At 35.5% G+C, this 23,101-nt stretch overlaps 1 protein-coding gene across 6 annotated transcripts in view; it reads right to left on the bottom strand.

Annotated features, from left to right (window-relative positions):
* The window catches only part of Diaph2 (diaphanous related formin 2), a 722,722-nt gene that overhangs the window by 647,665 nt on the left and 51,956 nt on the right, over nucleotides 1-23,101 (bottom strand). For 4 of the 6 annotated variants that reach the window (XM_013115224.3, XM_040744364.1, XM_021228656.2 and 1 more), the window contains 2 exons: nucleotides 7,586-7,690; nucleotides 2,482-2,502 (listed from right to left, as the gene is read on the bottom strand). In XM_013115224.3, coding sequence (XP_012970678.1) covers nucleotides 2,482-2,502; nucleotides 7,586-7,690 — 126 coding nt within the window. The remainder of the gene's footprint in view (nucleotides 1-2,481; nucleotides 2,503-7,585; nucleotides 7,691-23,101) is intronic. The other 2 variants (XM_040744363.1, XM_005072509.4) reach the window with 1 other exon arrangement.

Here is a 23,101-nt window from a genome sequence, read left to right as displayed (position 1 = left end):
ATAAAGCCAGAATCAGTATGACCTGAGGATGAGGTCGTAGCTATGTTCCAATAATAGGCAGCTTTCAGGTTTGCTTTTTTGAGGTAAACTTTATAAATTAGAAAAATGAAAAGCAACAGCAATGGTTAAAAAAAAGTAAGCAGCAGGGCCTCAAATGCTATTATTATTTCAGCTTGCAATCAGTGTTAGAGAAGCAAAAGAGAAAAGGCCATGCAGACCTACTTCATTCTATATTCCATTTTTCCAATTTCATTCTGGCTTTTCCAACACTCATTTGTAAACTAATGTTAAAATCTCTAAGTAATCACAATACTTAAATTAAAGGTTATATGAGAATTCTACTGTCCATAGCACCTCTATGAAATTTCTACCTGCCTATTTTATCAGTAAAAATACTCCTCCCAACTTTTGATGATCAATGATCCCATGTCACATAAGCCCTTTGAAGCTGTCTTTTAACCAGGGATATTTTATATATTGTTTGTTCATCTCTCTCTTTAGCTGCAAAAAAGTAAAATAAAATAGGACAAAACAAATCTCCATAATGCATCCCTCCTGTCTCAACTTTAAATTAAACCTTCCTCATTTCCTGTATAAGGGATTATGATAGTTTACTCTCTTGGCAACAGAAATTGACAGTTCAAATGGGCAGAAAATGGCCATGAAAGAAGACACACTCTGGATCTATACATAGCACGTATCTCAAAGCATCACCTTTCAAAACACTCTGGGACCTATGGACAGCTACTGGTCTCTCCCTCTGCTGGAACAATACAGTCTCTTAAGGGCCCTCTATCTGTCCTATATACTTGTCTGCTGTCATCTGTCTTCTTCCCCTTTAGATTCAGTTTCCTGAAAGAAAAATTTGTGTTTATTGGCAAAAGAAGTCAAGGAAGAGCTTTATTCTGAAATGTTAAAAATATAGTAGGGGATGGAAAGAAAGACTGACATGGGAGAGCTTCTTCCTGCAACATGAAAGTTAATCAAGATGAATACTTAGAAGTACTTGCTGGGGCCGGGCGTTGGTGGCGCACGCCTTTAATCCCAGCACTCGGGAGGCAGAGGCAGGCGGATCTCTGTGAGTTCGAGACCAGCCTGGACTACCAAGCGAGTTCCAGGACAGCCTCCAAAGCCACAGAGAAACCCTGTCTCAAAAAACCAAAAAAAAAAAAAAAAGAAGTACTTGCTGGGCCACCAACAAAGAAAAGAATATTCTAGTTAAAAGCTAATATATGCTTGATTTAGAAAGATTCAAGAAGAAATGACTTTAGTAATCGTCAAGGGTACCTGTCAGGATAAACACAGGAACACAGCTAAAGATAACATTTTTAAAAGGAGGCCTAAGATCAGAGAGATAGCTCAGTGGCCTGACAATGTGAGTGAAACCCCCATGGTGGAAGGAGAAAACTGACTGGAGGGATTTGTCCTCTGACCATCCATACATATGCCATGGCACATGTACACATACACACACAAGTAAATATAATAGTTTACTGATGCAGAAATGAGAATGTAAAGGGAAATGGGAAGCCTTTTGAAGCTTTTAAGGGGGATAGCAACATATTCCTAGTAACCATATGCAACATCTCCCATGGAGAAAGAGGAAAGGAGGGAATAAGTAATGAACTTTTACAGGCACAGTAAACACATTCACTATGCTAAATTCATCATTTCTCTGTGATTTTAAAGATGCTTCATATACTATGTTCTCCAAATAAATGATATATACTCAAGGAGACAAAGTAATTACAAACACCTCTAAAATACAATGAAGGGAATATCCATCTTGTGATATTACAACTACTATACCGTAAGCATATATTCTTTAAATGATAGCACCAACAAGAACCTGAAAACGTAAGCTGAAAATTTCAACTTACCTACTTAATATCTGTAGTTCATGGAAAAATTACTCATCAAATGTCAGAGCCAATATATATCATCCTACAAAACCAGGTCTTCAGGTCTCCTAACTGCATAGTATGGGTTGATATGAACACACACACACACACACACACACACACACACACACACACACACACACACACACACACACACACACATAAATGATGCCAAAACCAAAGTAAGACATTAAAATAAGAATTTGGAATTTGTGTAAACAGAATACCAATATTTTAGGAATACCCACACAATACACAAACACTCCGATACTAAGAAACTGACATATACTATACAAGTTACCTAAAATGACAAACATGTGATTCTCCAAGGGAAAAGAAAAAAACAGAAAAAAAAGCTCCAAGAACACCTAGGCATATTCTAGTTCTAAAACATATTCCAAAACCGTAAGAAAATACTTACCCTAGCTAAATTTTAATCACTTGATCTCAATATTTATCTTAACATTTGGGAAAAATATATATCAAACAAAAAACTGAACATTAATTACTGCATGCAAAAGTCATAAATCTCTGAAACACAAATTTAGTACTAAAGGTAAAACACATCTTTTGTACTTACCGTAACTTTACTTCCAACTATCTGCATGCAGTGGTCAGCGGAGAATGGTTATGGTGTGAAAAAAAACAAACAGCAATAATATTAGTAATCAGGAGCTTTGACAGAAGTTAAGGGTTTAGTAAATTAGTCACTGATCTATTCTAATAACACATTTAAAACAAGATACCAATATTAATGTGTGCCATTTCAAATATATAGTCTACACATAGAGAAAAATGATCATGATAGTGTGGAATTTTTTAAAATCTGCACTCTAACAGGTTTTCCATGCATTAAAATCTAAATATAAAATATAACTGCAATATACACTCAGACATTTTCCCTATTCACAGCCAGTCAAAGAAATTATCAGCAGAAACTTTTTTCCAAATATTGCTCTCATTTTCTTTCCTAGCTATGGCAAATATAGAGGTAAGGTCAGAGTAAGTGATTTTAAAATACACTTTTAAGTCATATCAAGTTCTGAAATGAACTTTACTTGAAAGATTAATATTTCATATTGTTCTAAATTTAAAATCTACAATGTCATTTTAACTTATGCTTTTAAATTATAAGACAAATTTCTTATTTTTTTCTGGGTCATCCTACCGTTCTAAGTACGATGTCAGACTTTTCTATATGATGTGAGAACAAACAATGTATTTTATCCATAAAAATGCACATATTAATATGGAGGAAACAGATCAGAAACTTCAAAAGATGAGATCATTTCTGAGAGGCAGGATTGTGTTTAAGAAAACAAGAGGAAACTCCCAACATAAACATACTCTTATGTAAGCCAGGCATTAGTGACTCACGCTTTTAATCCCAGCACTCGGGAGGCAGAGACAGGCAGATCTCTGTGAGTTTGAGACCAGCCTGGTCTACAAGAGCTAGCTCCAGGACAGCCTCCATAGTCACAAAGAATCCCTGTCTCAAAAAACAAAACAAAAAAAATACTCTTATGCCAAAATCCAAATATAAGTCCAATCACTGTTATCAGACTCCCACACTTGAATATTAAGAATTAATATTAAGAATATTAAGAATTAATATTTAAAATTAAGAGTTAATTCACCATTCATGTGATAACAATAATGTTGTATTTTTCAGCCAGTGCTTTTAAAACAAACATCAAATTTAACTGAAAGCCAAGTAAGTATCCTCAGCTGAGTAAAATACTACAAGATACAAAAAGATAATGGTGGCTGTAAATGATTTCAGAGGAAACAACGAGTCTCCAAATAAAGAAGCAAGTTCCTTAAAAATTTATTCAACACACTGTTTACAAGCAGTGAATATTTAGATGAATAAAAGCTTCTTTGGTGCCACCACCAGTCCTCTGAAATGAAAGATATGCTATTGACCTAAATTATTTCCTCCCACCAAAGAAGACAGAGATTGTATTTGTCCTCTGTTTCCTTAGCACAGACATGAGACCAAAAGGAAAGAATGAGAGCCTGTGTTAACAATTAAGTCAGGTTCATAGTGAAACAACTAAAATGTGCCCATTGAGGGTCTGTTTTAATGGTTTGTTCAGATTGCAAAATGATTTCATTTAGCTAAAGCACATTCAGAAATATATTAGATTGATTAGTTAAGAAAAGCAAGGAGAAAATAGTTTGGTCATATCTGGGCTCAACTGTTTCTCATTATCCAGTCCATGGATGAAAAGGACCTGAGGAAAAAGTAACTGACAATGGCAACAACACAGCCACAATAAATACATACATATTGACATGTGCACCACAGCTCTCATCTACTTGTTTCATTGGTTAGGTCTACAAATCTGACATATAATTGATCTAATGATGTTGGATTATGTACCATTGAGGGTTTGGGGGAAACAATAATACCTCTGAATGCATCACATGTTGTCAAAACTGTAATCTGACATGTTCTGAAATCTAAATTTCAAAAGGAATGATTAAAACTAGAAGTAAACTGCTTTCTTCATATTGCAATAAGGACAATGGTGTGCGAATCACTAACATTAGGACTCTGGTGGATATCGTTTCCTCATAAATGTCTGCATATGCTCTTAGGAGTATGCAAGATCTTCTCTAAATCACAAGCACAGTGTGCCTCTTTCTGGGTCATGAATCAGTTACAATACCAACAGCTTGTTTTCCAGTTCTGCAATGGCACTTTGAAACTGTACAATATTATTTGTTATTTGTAACTAAATAATCCATATAGGCTAATACTCCTTCAGGGTAGGCCTAGAATGGTACCTCCTACAATAGCAAGTGTTTGGCTCCCAGAGCAATAAAAGCACACTAGGTTCTTCACATACCTATATAAAGTTCACTCATCACTGGGTTACTCAATCTATTATTACTTTAGTATACACAAGTGTCTATTATAGAACTTTACAATAAGTGTGCAGGGATGACCAAACAATAGTTTTACAACATTGACTTGTGCTTTCCTTAATATCCTCCTATCCACTACTAATTGTAACAAAAATTAATGATGCAGCACCAGACTTGTTTGTTTTAGAAACAAGTTCTGACACATAACTGTGTGTTGCTTCCTCATCTTTTAATGCCCTTTCCTAGAACATGATGATGGCTATTCCTCAATAAGCTCACCTTTTCATTATTTAAATTCCACATAAAAGAACAATGCAGTTAGTTAAACGAGAAAACAATTTTACATTAAAATTTAACTACAGTACTCCCATATCTTACTTGTGACTATGGAACATTTTTACATTTTAACACTGGTTCTACTCTCAGGTGAGATCTTTGATTACCTACAAAGCCTTTTTATCATACGATAGGCATCATTATATCTGCATTAAATGAAGAAACATACTTAATGAGTATACAAATACAACAAAAAAGTAAAAAATGTACAAGGCAGGCAAAGCATATTTAACACCTTATGGAAGCCAAACAGAAGGGCAGGAACCTAAGTTCCACACAGGCAACAGACACACATTCTGTGATAATTGGTGCAAAATTGACTGTCATGACGAGGAACAGGTGAAAGCATTGTTTCACATTGAATGCTGTTATTCATTGAATGACATCCCTCTTATCTTTAAAAGGAAATTACACAAACAACTTTTGTAGTTTTAATGATAGAAAACAGTACTAATTAATGTCTCTTCAAGGTGAAAAAGCTTCAAACACTGCTTGTCAACAGGCTCTCTTCCATCAAAACATTTAGCCCATGAAAAATAACAGCAAAAACTATAATCTTGGAATTCTTGTGAAAGAAGAAGAGCTAACAAGTACGCTGAATGACACAAATAAGGGCCATCCAGTCAGTAGTACTAATTTTGTGGCTACTTAAAATGGAAAATTTCATGTCTTGGAAGAAATAGCTATCATTTTAATAAAGCAGTTAAAATAAGTTCCTATCTAGCCTCCTCCCTTCCTCCACCTTGCTGCATCTCCTCCTCCCAATCCCTCTCCGGTGCTAGATGGAATTCGCAGCCTTAATAGGTTAGGCAGGTGCACTTCATGCTAAGCTAGAGCTTCAGCCAACTGTTTCTTCATTTCAATACGAAAATTAGCATAAAAATTAACAATGTACATTTATTTGGTGGGTTAAAGAAAACATAATATGAACATAAATCAAAATATGTTGTGCATAGATAACGAGTAATTATCCAAAGGTCAAGGAATGAGAATGTCATTATAGTCAGTCCCACTTACCCAAAAACACCAACAAATGAGTCAGAGATGCTAACAAATTCCATCATTAAAACACCACAACATTAGTCATATATTATCTCCACTTTGTACTCAGATCTAGATACATATACATATTTGCTAGTATGCTTGCCTTTAAGCATTTGAAAGACAACACTGAATATACATCCTGAAATTTCTTAAAGCATTTTACCGAGAACAATAACTTGAGTGCAAAAATGAGAAGAGATTCATCAGAATTTCAAAGTAAAAACCCTATGCATCACCTAATTCTATTGAAAACGATGCTCATGGCAAATTTCACTTATCACTTGAAACATATTTCTGCCCTTGGATACCAGAACCATATTAAAAAACATGCTGTTGCTCGGCTCTGGCAGAGCTGCAATGCATTATGTTTAAATAGTTCAGCATTCACATTTAGCTTGCCTAAAGTACAATATAGAATCAATGCAATTACAAAATTCAGGAGTTGCTACTGGAATTAGTGTACTAAAAAGTATGAATGACATAATCAAATGATGCTAGAATGTACTTTCACAGTTAAGGACATTTTCTTCATTGGTCAATGTTTTAAACTGAAGATACTTTGTCTTAAATGCCATGTGTACAAATACAGATACGTAACATATTCATATTCCTACATATAAATTATGGATATATATGAATGTATGTATATACACACATGCAGACTGTGATTTTTTTGAAATCTGGACATATAAAGCTCCTTATAGAAATACAAGAGATATATTTTGTCAAATCAAAACTATATTTTCTGCTACAAAAAATATCAAATCTGAAGGCTACTTATCAAAGAGCCTTAGAAGGGTAACAAGAAAAAGATTAAACAATTCTATTAAAGCAATTAAGTTTTTCTTGCTGAAAATAAATTCTTTCAATGAAACAAACGTTTAGATTTTGAAATTCATACAGATATGATTAAAGTTCCTGGTGTGTGCTTTCTTTTATACTAAGGTGAGCTTTACCACACCAGTTATAAGGTAGCTTACACAGATTACACTCAAAACAGCAAAGCAAACTATGAAAAACATTGCTAACAATTACATGCTTCGATGTAAACTTAATTAAAGGTGGCTGGGCTGCTTGTGTTTGCTCCCTTAAAATCTTAAATCTTCATGTAGCAATCTGTATAGTAGGTGGAATACCAGCAAAACACTGCAAATTTTTAGTGACTGCATAAAACCTCTGCCCTGAAATTCACTGAATTCAAACAAGAGATTTCCATATTGGTCTCTTGATTATAATAATGGATCTCTCATGTCTAATGAACAGTTCAGTACTGAGATATATATGCAAAATATGTAAAAATGTACATGTGTCATTTCCTTAATTGGCAATATGAGTGCACTGAGGCAATAATTTAAAGATCTGAGGTTTGTTAACTTTTAGGCAAACAGCTAAGCTCATTCTGTTGGTGCCTGGATAATGTCCCCACTTACAGATTTGGCAGTAGCAGAAATATACTGGACAACCATCTCGCGCTTGGTAGTAAAATCCTTGTTTCGTAAAGGAGCCTTCTTTTCTTCGTTAAGGTTCATATCCTCCTGTTAGAAAGAACATCTACTGTGAGGATGGATGAATTGTTGCTTAAGTTTCACAAAAGTGATTAATGCAATTAGTATTTAACAACAAATATTTTTGGATATATCACTATTATTTAGTACCTGAGATACCATAATTTTGTGTGTATTTCACATGTATTCATGATTCACATTTCTCCCTAGCTAAACTGTGAGAAGAAGAAAAATATTTTTAAACTACGTTATGGAATACTTTCTGTTTCTTAACATAGATGGGCTTTGTATAGTCCTAGCAAAACTATTCATTCATTCACTTATCTCTATAGCAAACACACACACACACACACACACACACACACACACACACACACACACACACACACCCTCCCTCTCTTCCTCCTCCTCTTTGGTCCATGCTTCCCAAGGACCACTGTTACCCAAGAAAATATATGTGATAGGCAAATTTAACAGGAGATACATGAAAAACAAAAAAAAGAGGTAATCTAGGTGATTGTGTCTATGTCTCTCTCTCTATCTCTATCTCTCTGAGGAACAGGGCAAAAACTAACAACTATACACATGCTTTATTATGAAACTTCACACATGTATAAAATACACTTTGATCGTGTTATTCCCCCTTTGTCATTTCTTATCTCTACACCTGTTCCTACAAACCATTTACTCTTATAAAATATTCCCCTCCTACTATTGTAGTTGGCAGAAAACTCACTCATTACTTACCCGTTTGTGTGCAGTTTAATTTTTGTTTATGTTTTCCTTATAGAGGTAGATATAAAATACATTCAGGAAAAATTTTAAAACTATTGAAGTCAAAAGACATTTACTTTTTAATGTCTTCTCTCCTTTTAAAATTAGAATCACTTATTTATTCAACATATACATAAGGAACTGTGCTAGGCTGTTAACACTGAAAAGTTGATAAACTGCTTTTATGCTCAAATTAAATGGTATTATTTATGAAGCAATGACTGTTGGTTATATATGTTGTTGACTAAAGAAACATAACTAATTCATGATCTAATAGGTACAAGTAATTATAATGGAGGCATGCACAAGATCTCTTGAAAACATAAGACAGATGGTAAGTAAAAAGGTCAGCAAAGATTTAGCCTGGGTTTGAGTTATGATGAATGAGAAAAATCTGACTAACAGCCAGGAGACCGGTTAAGAGATTCTAGTGGTCATCTGTCATTTTTGGCTGCCCAACACCATTTAAACACGCCTTCTACATTTTCATGCGTTCTCACATTGTCAATTTCAGTTTAAAAATGACTCCATACAAACTGCATTTGTCTGTTTCCCTTATATATAATTTCAGGATAGACATGTGGCTTAGTCTTCAACAATGAAAATGCATTTATAAAAGGTACAGACTCAGAAATAAACTATGTGAAGAAATAGGCCATGAACAGGTCATCCATCTTGCTGGTGTGGGTGGCAAAAGAGATGACGTAGACAGGGAGCTGATGGCAGCAGCGACATATTTTTTACTTAGACAGACCAATTGGTTCTGGAGTGGCAACAGCCCCTTAATCAGACTATATTTCACTATGTGGCTCTGCAAGCAATAACTATAATGCCATCTGGAGTCTGTTGTTGCAACATTTATGATTGAAGAGAAAACTAATATCTCTTAATACTTAGCCTACTTTTTAAAATCTAGAATAGGTATTTTTCCGCTCAAAAATATAAGATACTGAAGCCTTTCAAATGAATACTTTAATTTTCAAACTAAAGAGGATGGTAGCAGGATTGAAGGAAATTAATTATGAACCATGCAAATATTTTTGGAAGTCTGCATTTTCTCAGGCTAAAATATACATACCAGTTTCAATTTATGTTCATGTGATATCACTTAGAATCTGTCTCTACCACTCTCAAATACTCTGAGGCTTCTCCTTAACCTTGAAATAATATATATCTATTCATTCGACCTTGGATTTTACAGTGTCATTGGCTAAGCACATCATTCCATAGCCTCATATTGTTCTTATTTTCATCAACATTCCTATGTTCTCTCTACCAGTACTGCCTCAAACATTCTGATGAAACTTCTGTCTGAAATCAAAGTAGTTACAACAAATCTACATCTCCCAAGTACAATCAACTGTACAACTGTCAGAATTTTCTGAGTTTGTAAACTTCCCAACATAGCCAAAAAGGGTAGTAGTGTCATCTCTCCTTCGATAGTTCTGCAGTGGTACCTCCATTTGATCTTTAATGAAATGTACTGTAGTTGTCAGGCAATCAAAAAATGGTGTTGTCAGAATAACAGGCAAGACTGTAAGAGGAGTGTAAGATTATAAACCTCAGAGAATGTTGTCAAAATTGAGTGTGATCATACATATCAAATCTGGTGTACATTAACCAGTTCCCACAAAATGATATCTACCACTAATGTAATCAATTCCTCACCCTCGTTTTGAGAACTTCTTCCTGTTTAATCCTTTATGCTTCAATACCAAGTCGGCAATGATTGTTCCATAGACTGTGCTGTTCCCTACTTCCCACTGTTGTTTATATGATACTGCTCCCTCTGCCACTTCTCATTCTGGAAGCTGCTGCTACCCACTAAATCTGCATCTGGCCAGTTCTTATACTTTAAACCATGCTCATCCACTAAATATTCCATAATATTTTCGGGAATGCCCCATCTCAAAATGGAAACCTTCAGCCTGTTCTTCTATACTAATTTCATTTATAATTAATAATTTGTCATAGAATTATCACCATGAAAATCTAAGGTAACTAAAGAAAGGGACTCACTTAGCTTTGCAATCCCAGTTAAGTTCCTAGTCCCTGGAATACAGTAAGCCCTTACTCAAATTTTTTGAGCCTGGGTGATATCTGGAGAGTTTTCTCTAAATATTGTAAGTTGCCTCAGAAACATCAGCATTTTTTTCACTTATGAAATGGCTGCCTACATTGTTTAGGAATGGGTAACGTTCATATGAACAGAAGAGTCTATAATGACTCATTTCACTCTTATATGAATAAAAATACTACTAATTATGCAGCTGATACTTCCAAATCATTAACTCCAGCTTTATAATATAATAATAAAACTAAATAGAACAATCTCAATATTAACTCTAAACAACATAATTGAATATGAAACTACTTCTGAACACAAACTTCTTTTGATACTCAAAACACAAAGCAAGTTTTAAGCATATTTCATGTTTGTTTAATGTATCCACAATATATGAAGAATGTAGTATTAAAAATAATGTTGAAGTTTAAATACCTGACCACATAGAATAGTTTTCAGGTAAGCCATATTTGCAAACTTCAACACAAATAATAAAAAGCTAGGGACAAATATTGGGGTTCAAGCTGAAGATTACAGAAGCAAAGAAACCAAGCCACATCATCACTTTCCTGTTTTCACATATCATACAGTTATCTCTCTCTGGGCACATTCTTTACTTCATCAAACATTATTTGTTTATATTGTTTTGCTTTTATTTCATTCATTTATTTATTTATTTTGGTGCTGGGCTTGAACCCAGAAACTCATACATATGCAGCAATGCTATATCACTGGCCTACACCTATAACCCCAAACACCGTACCACTAAAGTGATACAGAAGGAACTATATAAAAATAGTCAGATTAGAAAGTTAAAAGTTGCACCAGCTAAATATTACTTTATTTAATTATTCTTTCTTTCTTTCTCATCTCTCCCTGGTTTTCTCTTTTCTCTACCTCCAAATCTAAGATTAGAGAGATACGAACACTTTATGGAAAATAAAGTGATGGCACTCGAGTACCTGAAACACACAAGTGTCAATAATGCATGCAATTATTTTTGAGGTTTTGCATTTTAAAATTAGTGGCCAGTTAACCTGGCACTTATCAACTGCCTCAAGTTTTCAAAAAAATTGAATAACTCTGTTAAACTATATAGACCATAGCCAAATAACATATAAGAGCTCAGGTAGAAAAACAAAGTCAAGTGAATACATTGAAAAGATAGTACTTCTGAATACAGAATGAGGCTAAAGGCAAAGGTATACATAATATTAAGTAAATATTACTAAGATTCATACACAACCCTCTCATATATTTCTTTTTTCAAGGTCCTGTCAGAGGCCTCCACCCAAAATCATATATTTTAATATAAGAAGCATAACTAGAGTTTCCACTGTTTAATAATTGCTAATTCTGAGTACAATTTTCAACCAATGTTTCTAGAGTAGACAGATTACATAATATACAAACGAAGGTTGAAAAACAGCAATCATTCAAAAGATTAAAGAAAATAAGATTTACTAATACCAGAGAATATACACTAGATTCTTCTTTGGATCCATAGGTTGAATGGTACCTGAAGTGGTTTAAAGGAGCAGTGAAATATACATAATGCAGATTTCTTTGCAGGCAGTGCACTACACTTAATGTTAGGTATATTTACTGTTTATGTGATCAAGTTTTAACCAAATAGGCCCCTCAGAAAACGGAAACTCAGCTCTAAGTGACTCCTATAAAGACAATAGATTGAAGATAATAGGATAATACCAATGATGCAAGCCCAAGGGAACAAGAAAATAGGTGACTGTTAAATATCTTCTTCATAATTCTGTGTATTTTATCCATTATCACATAGTAAAAATAACAAAAATCTAACTAGCAAACTGTCTCCTCAAGACAGAAATGATTAAAGTAATCATTTGAAATACAGTCACCTATCAATCATGATAATGACCCCCAATTCATGTGCATATTATACTTAAAATATTAGTTAATGGTAGCAAAAAAATCACTTCAAATTAACGAACCATTTAAATTCTAGCAGCCAGAGCATGAAGACAGCGTCTCCAATTTTCCCAGAAATAATTAGAATTACATGACCTTAATCCTGTACCTTAGTGATAGTGTGTAAACTTAATGGCACATGTTCATATGCCTCTTTTGAATTTTCTTAATAGCATGAAACAAAAGGCCACACAGCAGTTTGAAAACACTTAGTAAAAGCAGCTGAAATAAGAAATGCAAAACAAAAAAATCAAATGCCTTTCTTGTCATCAAATACTGTCAGAAGACACACAAATCATTGTAAAAAACAAACAAAAATTACTAAAGCAGGTATTAGGAAAGTGACTCAAGTGTGGGAGGTTCAGTATATAGCTGGATGAACAGAGCTGTTGTGTAAAAAAGCTTATAGTAAAGTAGTTTATAGTTGGTTCAACATACACACACAAATGTGCATAATTTTTCTTGGATTCACTAAGAGAAAAATTTAACATGAAAAGTATATTGCCAAAATAAAACCTGTAGTTAAGAAGATGCTGTCAGAAACAAACACAATACACACTCACACAAACACACACACACACAGAGAGAGAGAGAGAGAGAGAGAGAGAGAGAGAGAGAGACAGAGAGAGAGAGAGGAGAGAGAGAGACAGAGAGACAGAGAGACAGAGAGACAGAGAGACAGAGAGACAGAGAGACAGAGAGAGAGGGAGGTGGGTAGGAAGGAAGGATTCCTGAACACACTTACAAGTGGAAAAGTCAAACAGTATTTTAAACCAAAGTGCACAAATAAATAAGTCAGCTTTTATTTAAAGAAAAAGACAATTTTTTTTCAAAAAAATCAAGCTAGCAAGGGTAATATCTCACACCTATAAATCTTCAACTCTAGGAGCTACAAGAAATAGGATCACAAGTTCAAGGCCAGCTTCAGGTACATGATGAGTTCCCAACTAGTTTTTGCTATAGGGAGAAACTATCTCAAAAATACATGTAAAACAAATACAGTAAAATATTTACATAATTACAAAATGGGGTAGGAACCAAAAACGAAAATATTTCTCCCTAATTATACTAAACAATGTAAGCTAGTGACAGAATGGCCAATGTATGTTTTGCCTCACTTGTGGTTATGAGAGTTTATATAAATGTGTAAAATCATGTATGTGCATTATATGAGAATGGATGTGAAATTGTCTTGGGGAACAAAAGGACTAACATAAGTTGGGAGTGTTAATAAAAGGAAAGGTATGAAAATAGGGAGGGGAAAATGCTATACATACAATCTATACTTGCATGAATGCTTCACAATACTTTCTAAAAAGAAAGAATGTATTTTCTCCCTACAAACACATCTGTGGTTATTGCAACATAAAGTTTTTTAAAGCATAATTTAGGTATTTCTCTTTTAATTTAACAAAATAGTGTCTAGTTAGAAAGTAACTTCCTTTCAAAGAACTCCATGTGGACTGACACATATTGGCTGACCCAACTCCCTTATCAGTCTTCTTCTGGAATCACTGTTAATTCTTTCTTCTTAGGGCTAGATACTGTCTGGAGTAGACACTCATGAAGATAAGGATCTATATATGAATGATACATAAGAGAAAATGGAAAGAGTCTATTCTCTACAAACATTAATTAAAGACTCTCTCATTAAAGCGCATTTGAACCCATTAATGTAAAACCTTTTAAGTATAACATGCTATACCTATTGTACAACTGGTTGACATCAAAGGGGAAGGGAATTTACTTGTCCTGGTAATGCAAGATTAATGGAATGATTGGTAAGTCAATGTTCTGATTTAGTTTTTGCTAAATACCTACTTGCTGCATTTAGACTAGTATTTTGTTCTACGTATTTTTGAATGTGTTTGCTGCATGTATGTCTGTGTAACACATGTGTGCCTGGGGCCTTCAGACATCAGAATAACGTGTTAGGTTCCCCTGATATGGGGGTCATATATGGTTGGAAACGGTTAAGTAGATGCTAGGAATTGAAACCAAGTCCTCAGGAAAAGCACTCTGTGCCATCTATTCAGCCCTGAACCTAGGCTTCTTTGTCAGCTTTTGGCTTTGACTGACACATCAGCCAAATATCAAAATAAAATTAATTTAGAGAGAAGTAACCTAATTGCTACCTATTTTAAACCAAGACATAAAAAACATAGGCTCACTATCAGCACACAATAAAAACCATCATGAAAGTAAAGGCTTTTGTATGAAGAAATAAATTCATTGGAAAATGTCATTCCTTCAAGGTTATCACAATCTTGAATATGCCTTCATCTTATATGGTACATAACTTTAGCATATGCATATATATTAAAATGAGACATATTGAGGTTACTTGCAGAAATATGTATACATATATACAAATGAATACATACATATACTTATTTTATATATATTATTCCCAAGTGGGGAAGAAAAAGCAAAAAGCTTAAGGACCACTGCATCATTCCTAAAGTTACAATGCTTTTTTGTAGTATGTCAGTGCAGAGTAATAAGTGTTAGAATGCTTTGCTCACTAAACAGTCTCTGCTTCCTTTTTACTCTCTTCTAGGCTTGTTTTTTATTTTGTTTGCTCTGGTTTGGTTTACATTTTTGAGACAGGGCCTATGTATCCCAGATTAGCCTTGAATTCTCTATATAGGCCAGGATAGACTAACCCAGAATTACTTTTTTGCTACAGTACAAAGAAGACACAAAATAGGAATTTAAAAATAGACATAGCAGCATTCATCAACAATCTCCTTTGTAGACAATGAAATTCATGTTATATCTATGCACCTTCAAACTGTCTTCTCTTTAACCATTTAAAACATGAAGCATTGTAAACAGTGGTGAACTGAACTCCTGTAACCCAGTTGCAGAGATGGAGGAATGATGAGCAAAGTGGTCAATACCAGGCTGGTGAAACCCAAAGAAACAGCTGACCTGAACAAGGGGAAGCTCATGTACCGCAGACTCAAGGTTGAGAGGCCAGCATGGGCCTTATCCAGACCCCCTCAATGTGGGTGTCAGTGAGGAGGCCTTGGCAATCTATGGGGACCTCGGGTAGTAGATCAGTATTTATCACTGGTGTAAGAATGGACTCTGGGTGCCCATTCCACATGGAGGGATGCTCTCTCAGCCTGGACACATGGGGGAGGGCCTAGGCCCTGAGCTGGATGAAATGACAGACTCATGGGATCCCCCATTGAATGCCTCACCCTCCCTGGGAAGTGAAGTGGGGATTGGGTGGGGGTTGGGGGCAGGAAGGGACAGGGTAAGAGGGAAGGGAGAAGGAGCTGGGATTGACATGTGAAACAAGCTTGTTTCTAATTTAAATAAAATATTTTTAAAAAATGAAGCATGGGGCCAGTGAAGTGGCTTTGCAGGGAAAGGCACTGACCGTAAAAGTCTGGTGACCTGAGTTGCATCCTGGGGAACCCATAGTAGTTTGAAGGAGAAGATCAAATCTTACAAGTTGTCATCTGACCTCCACATGCGCACTGCAGCATGTGTGCATTCCCACCTGCACTCACACATCATACACAGACTCACTCACACACACACCAGTGATAAATAAAATATAAAGCAAACATTGTTAGTATACAGGCCTTTCAAAGTGGAGTCCTTCTGTAGGTAACAGTACCTTTGATATATTCATGTTCTCTGAAACAACAAAGTATCAAACATTCTGGAGAGAGTTGTCAAAGCAAGTGCACTATGACTCAAAGATTTCTTTTTTGCTATTTCTTCTTTTTACCATGCCACCTTATGTTTCAATAAGTCACACTATCAGTCAGAATGTTCAGGATTTTCTTTGAGGTATTCTCTCTGTCTCTGTCTCTGTGTCTCTGTCTCTGTCTCCCTCTCTCTTTCTTTCTCTCTCTCTCTCTCTCTCTCTCTCTCTCTCTCACACACACACACACACACACACACACTATTGTCTAGAATATTGGAACTCTTAAACTTTGATGAATTCCTAAGACTATGAGAAAAACAAAAGTTGATAATTCAGAAGTTGACAGTGGCTTTTTACACTTTCCTTACCTGTTCATCTGCTTCTTTCCTGAACCCCCATGAGAGGCTCTAAGGACTATATTATATCCCATGCTAAAGCAGCCAATCCATTGCTAGCCTGTATTTCAGGGAAGGCATGTTTACGTGTCTTCCTGACTGAACTCTGATCTCTATGTTGAATTTATTTCTAAACCTGCAACCCAAAGCATACTATCTAGCTCATAGCACAGATCAAATCACAATTGCTTAAATGCATTCGTTAAAAACTACGGACACTTATATTTTTGGTTGTGAGCCTAGCCTTTAATGGCTGATCCATCTCTCCAGCCCTCAGAAAATGGAAAGATCTCCCATGCTCTTGGATAGGTAGGATCAATGTGGTAAAAATGGCAATCCTGCCAAAAGCAATCTACAGATTCAATGCAATCCCCATTAAAATCCCAGCACAATTCTTCACAGACCTTGAAAGAACAATAATCAATTTTGTATGGAAAAACAAAGGACCCAGGATAGCCAAAACAACCCTGCTCAACAAGGCAACGTGCAGAGGCATCACCATCCCTGGCTTCAAGCTCTATTATAGAGCTATAGTCCTGAAAACAGTTTGGTATTGGCACAAAAATAGACAGGTAGACCAATGGAATCAAATTGAAAACCCTGATATTAACCCACACATGTATGAACAACTGATATTTGACAAAGAAGCTAAAAATACATAATGGAAAAAGAAAGCATCTTCAACAAATGGTGATGGCATAACTGGAGGCTGGCATGTAGAAGAATGCGGATCAATCCATGTTTATCGCCATGCACAAAACTTAAGTCCAAATGGATCAAAGACCTCAACATAAATCCAGCCACACTGAACCTCTTAGAAGAGAAAGTAGGTGGTACCCTTGAACGAATTGGTACAGGAGACAGCTTCCTGAACATAACACCAGTAGCACAGACAGTGAGATCAACAATTAATAAATGGGGCCTCCTGAAACTGAGAAGCTTCTGTAAGGCAAAAGACACAGTCAGCAAGACAAAAAGGCAGCCCACAGAATGGGAAAAAATATTCCCTAACCCCACATCTGACAGAGGGCTGATCGCCAAAATTTACGAAGAACTCAAGAAACAAGTCTCCAAATCACGAAAGGATCCAATTAAAAAGTGGGCTGCAAAACTAAATAGAGAATTTTCAATAGAGGAGTCTAAAATGGCTGAGAGACACTTGAGAAAGTGCTCAACATCCTTAGCCATCCGGGAAATGCAAATCAAAACAACTCTGAGATACCATCTCACTCCTGTCAGAATGGCTAAAATCAAAAACACCAATGACAATTTATGCTGGAGAGGATGTGGTAAAAGGGGAACACTCCTCCTTTGCTTGTGGGAGTGCCAACTTCTTCAGCCACTTTGGAAATCAGTATGGAGATTCCTCAGAAAAATCGAATAAAACTACCACAAGACCCAGCAACTCTGCTCTTAGGCATATATCCAACAGATGCCCATTCATACAACAAGGATGTCTGTTCCACTATGTTCATAGCAGCATTATTTGTAATAGCCAGAACTTAGAAGCAACCTAGATGCCCCTCAACCGAAGAGTGGATATAGAAAATGTGGTACATTTATACAATGGAGTACTATTCAGCAAAAAAAAAAAACAAAAAAAAAAAAAACAGTGGAATCCTCAGATTTTCAGGCAAATGGATGGCACTAGATAAAACCATCCTGAGCAAGGTAACCCAGTCACAAAAAGAGAAACATGGCATGTACTCTCTCATATATGGATTTTAGACATAGATCTGGGGAGTGCCAGCCTACAATTCCATGGCCAGAGAGTCTGGGAAACAGAACCTTCATTCAGTGGCTGATGGAAGAAGAGGCAGACTCCCACGGCTAAGCACTGAGCTGAACTCAAGAAAGCCAGTAACAGAGAAGAAGAATTGATGACCAAAGGGATTAAGACTGGGCTGGTTTAACCCCCGGAAACAGCTGACCTGACAAGGGTTAGCAGTTGAATCCCAGGCTGATGCCTGGGAATCCATCATGAGACTGATCAAGACCCCCTGAATGTGGGTGTCAGTGAGGAGGCCTAGGTAATCTATTGAGCCTTGGGCAGTAGATCAGTATTTATCCCAGGTATACAAATGGACTTTGCGTGCCCACCCAGCAATGAGAGATGCACTCTCACCCTGGACTCTTGGGGGAGGGTGTATAGGCCCTACCCTGGATGAAATGACAGACTATGGACACTGCCATGGAGGGCCTCACCCTCCCTGGGGAAATGAGGGGATATTGGGGGGTTGGGGGTAGGGCACGGGAGGAGGGGAGGGAAACAGAGAGGGACTTGTGAAGCAACCTTGTTTCTAATTTAAATTTAAATTTAAAAATAAATGAAAAAAACTACGGACAAAGCCCTTTCTTAAAAGGCAGTGATTTTCAAGGCATTTCTTATGTAGACATAGAAAAGAAGCAGTGGCTCCTGAATTTCTTCCATAACAACGTCAATTTGCAAACCTGGTTCTTTAATTTCTCTTCCTTAAATGCCTGTCCTCCTTCCCTTTCCCTTAGGAACCTTTTGGGATACTAATAATGGCAAAAAATTAAACTGATCCAGATCCAGATTACTTTTGACATCTGTTTACTGAGTACATGTCGCTACTCCTTTGCATGTTTTCCATACAATTATTCACAGCAAAATAAAATGTAGAGCAAAGTCTTAAATTTGGGGGGGAAGTACATAGGAAATTTAAATGTAACTGGTGGCAATTGGGCTGTCTGAACAATTTCGTAGAATCTAATCACTTCTGACTACTCCATGGCTTTTTATAGATGTGAAGGCCTAGTTTACCAATAATGTATTTTATGGAAACTTAACTGCTATTAAAATTATTTATGCTAAGAGCACTCAAAGGCTCTCAACCAAGCTAACCAACTTCTAAAACCCCGGTGCTCAATGAGAAAAAAAAATCCCTTAATAGCAGTCAAGGGAATGCAATATGCTTGGGTTAAACTAGAGCACCTAGTGTCCAGAGGCTAATTCTGTGTAAATTGATGAAGGGGGGAAGGAAAAGAACAAGATTAAAAACTTTAGGATTACCTGTGAGAATTCTAACATGTGGAATACAAAAACTGATCATTAAGCACTCATTACATATAACTGTATCATCATTAAATTATGCCAAAGATGCAAAGTACATCAATATAATACAAAAATACTGTTTATAAAGACTGTGTGCTCTATGAAAGAGTTACCTAAAAATTTCATATGTGAGACCTTTAGATCTGTCATCAATAGACACTGGTATTATTATTTGGATAGTCTAATGTTTGCTACATGAAATATGCAAATATCTATAATATGAAAAGGGATTTATTGATGCAGAGAGTAGATATGAGAGTCAAGAAAACATTCAAAGTAACATTGAGCCACTTACTTTCTCTTTTTTGAGACAGGGTAGAATCTTAGTATGTACCCTGTTGGCTGGCCTATAATTTCCTATATAGCCCAAACTGACCTCATTTTCACAGAGATTTACCTACCTTGGTCTCATGAATGCTACAATTACAGTCATGTATTACCACAACAGATAGCCCTTTTTATTAACTGGCCTCTCAATTAAGAGTTTTCATCAGCTTCAAAATCAATCAAGTGGGTTTTGGGGGGAGTATTAGGGAATGATTAATAATAAAATACCTAATATCTGTTTTAAAAATCCTATTCTGCTATAATTTCAAACTTAGTCTTCTACTAACTGCAACAAGGAGAAATGCTATCGGTATTTTTGATCCTCAAGCAACAAGAGTATCAATTATCAGAATGAGGTAGAATAAATATGAATACTGCTTTTATTGTTTTTCCCAATAAGTTTTATGAAAACATTCCATTTCTCAAAAAAATGTTAAATGATCCATTGCATTAGAAACTGTAAGCTAATCCATTTGCTGTTAAGCAAGTAACACAAAAGAAGTGTGTTAAAGGTGTTCTTTGATACATGTGGGGTATGTCATCGAAAAAATTCAAACACATCATTTATATTAAAGATTATACACAGCTGCATGGTAGTTCTGGAAACTCCGAACACTGATTAAGAGAAACAGTAGAATAAAGGGAACATTAATAGACTCTAGCCAGATCATCTTCCTAATCATCAAATAAGACAAGAACATTTCTGTTTACATTATTTGTAAAGAGGACACCCACAAGGAGTGAAGAAAACAAAGACATCTCATATTTGCAAACCTACTTTTGTGTTTCTGAAATAGTAACTTCAGTGCCTTCTCTTAATCAACTATGATGACGATACATTAACATATTTTTATTATAAGGCTGTTGGCCTTTGATGAGGTCCTATAAAGGGCAACTACAAATAAGGAGGTGTCATCTGCAGGAAATGCTCCATCTCAGACTCTATCTCATACCTTATGCATTTCCTCAATATTTATACACTAAATCTTATTGATTTCATAAATAGCTTTAATGAAATGGTAAATATAACTGTCACCAAATTTCCAATGTTTTAGACTTATTATGTACCTAAATGTATATCAATTTGTCCACTTAATAGCTTTAGCAGGTTACTGAACCAACTTTCTCAGCCTCTCTCTCTAAAGCTCAGTTTCCTTATTCAGAAATGAGATCAAACAACTAGTACACACTTACAAGAATAGTCATAAGATTCAACTGACATAATACATGTAGTTTCATGCCTGGACAATAAACATATAGTAAACATAAACAATGCTGATTCTGAACAGAAAATGCTCATTGGAAGGCAACTTGGTAAACTAAACATAGCATGCAAGCAAGGGATAAGAAAACTTCTCTCAAAAAATAGATACAATCCTTTCAAAGTCTCCCTTTTATCTTGGTTGTTAACTTTTAATCAAACCATGTTTCTCACAAAAGCTGTTCCTGATATGTTTATACTATTATTTTAAGTATGTGTTTATTTATAAATGATATTCACACATATATCAGTGTTTCTGTTTTGCTGTTATCAGTGATTAAGACAGTGTGACAAAGGAGTAAAATGATAAGAAATGTTGACAACTGAACAATGATCAGAGTTTATCTGATAAAGGATAGAAAATGCTACAAATGTTTATAACATATATTCACTATAAATATATGTACTCGATGAATATATTCACTTACATTTGTTTGCCATATAAGTTTTTCAACCAACATAAAACTATTTACCATGTGTAACACACATTTTTCAATGATTAAATCTAGCTCATTAATTTATACTATTTCAAATAGTTGTATGCTGAGAACACCTTTATTAAACCTTAACATTTTCAATACAACGTGTTATTAATCATAATTACTACTTTATACAAAAGATCTCTATAACTTATCCTCCATACCTAACCAAAATCTTGTAATCCTCTGGCAATCATCTTACTATTCTTTCCCCAACTATATGAATCCCTGTGTTATAGCTAGTTTTCCTTATCAACTTGTCACAATGTAGAGTCTCCTGGAAAGAGGAAACCTAAATTGAAGAATTGACTCAGTGAGACTTACAGCCACATCTGTGAGAAATTGTCTAGACTGTTAATTGATATGGGAGGGCCCAGCCCATTGTGGACTTTGACATCCCAGAACAGGTAGTCCTGGGTTATATAAGAAAATTGACTGAGCATGAGTCTGGAGTAAGCCAATGAACAATATTCCTTCATGGTTCTAGCCTCCAGCTTCCTGCCCTGATTTTCCTCAATGATGGACTTAGAAGTATAAACTGAATCATACCTTTTCCTCCCATGTTGCTTTGGCATGGTGTTTGTCACAGCAACAAAAAAGCAAATTAGAACTCCACTATAATCACCATTACACTCTCTAACAGTGACATCAACCTCTTTAGATTCTGGACAACAGTGTGATAATCAGTATTTGCTTTTCAGTGCCTGGTTTCTCTCTCTTTTGATTAAGACAAACTAAGCCTACAATGTGGTAACTCATCTCATAACTGTCTCAACGTCCATGTTCAAAAAGACAAACGACATACCTATAGGCAAGGATATGGAAACAACAGGACACACTGTGTTGCTGATGGGAGTCTAGCCAAGTCATTGTTGGCATTTAATCTAGCAATTTCACACTTTGATTACTTTTTATTTTATGTGCATTGGTGTTTTGCCTGCACGTGTGTCTGTCTGTGGGTGCCAGATTCCCTGGAACTGGAATTACAGTTTTTGAGCTGCCATGCTGGTGCTGGGAATTGAACCCAGGTCTTCTGGAAGAGGATCCAGTGCTCTTAACCACTACGCCATCTCTCCAGCCTAATGGGAATCTAAATTAGCATTGTCATTATAGAAGATAATATAGTCATCATCAAAATAGTAAATAGCATAATCAAGTAATCACACCACGTGATATAAACACATTGCTGTCAATATACACGTATATAATACTTTTATGTAGGTGACAATGACATACATGGTGTACAACAAATTAAATAACAACATAATATGATATTACATATAAAATATATTTGTTTAATATCCTCCTCCAAACCCCTATGGAATGAAACAATTCCATTAAGGAAAATATAGTACTAACTTATACATTTCCTTAGATAACATTAATGAATCCAGCAAGCAAATTGTTCTATAAAACATCACACATTTAAAGATATAATGTAGTAAACATT

The sequence above is a fragment of the Mesocricetus auratus genome, unplaced genomic scaffold (assembly GCF_017639785.1).
Source record: "Mesocricetus auratus isolate SY011 unplaced genomic scaffold, BCM_Maur_2.0 Super-Scaffold_100003, whole genome shotgun sequence".
Classification (NCBI taxonomy): domain Eukaryota; kingdom Metazoa; phylum Chordata; class Mammalia; order Rodentia; family Cricetidae; genus Mesocricetus; species Mesocricetus auratus.
The sequence above is the reverse complement of the archived record's forward strand: the minus strand, read 5'-3'. Positions and strand labels throughout refer to the sequence as shown.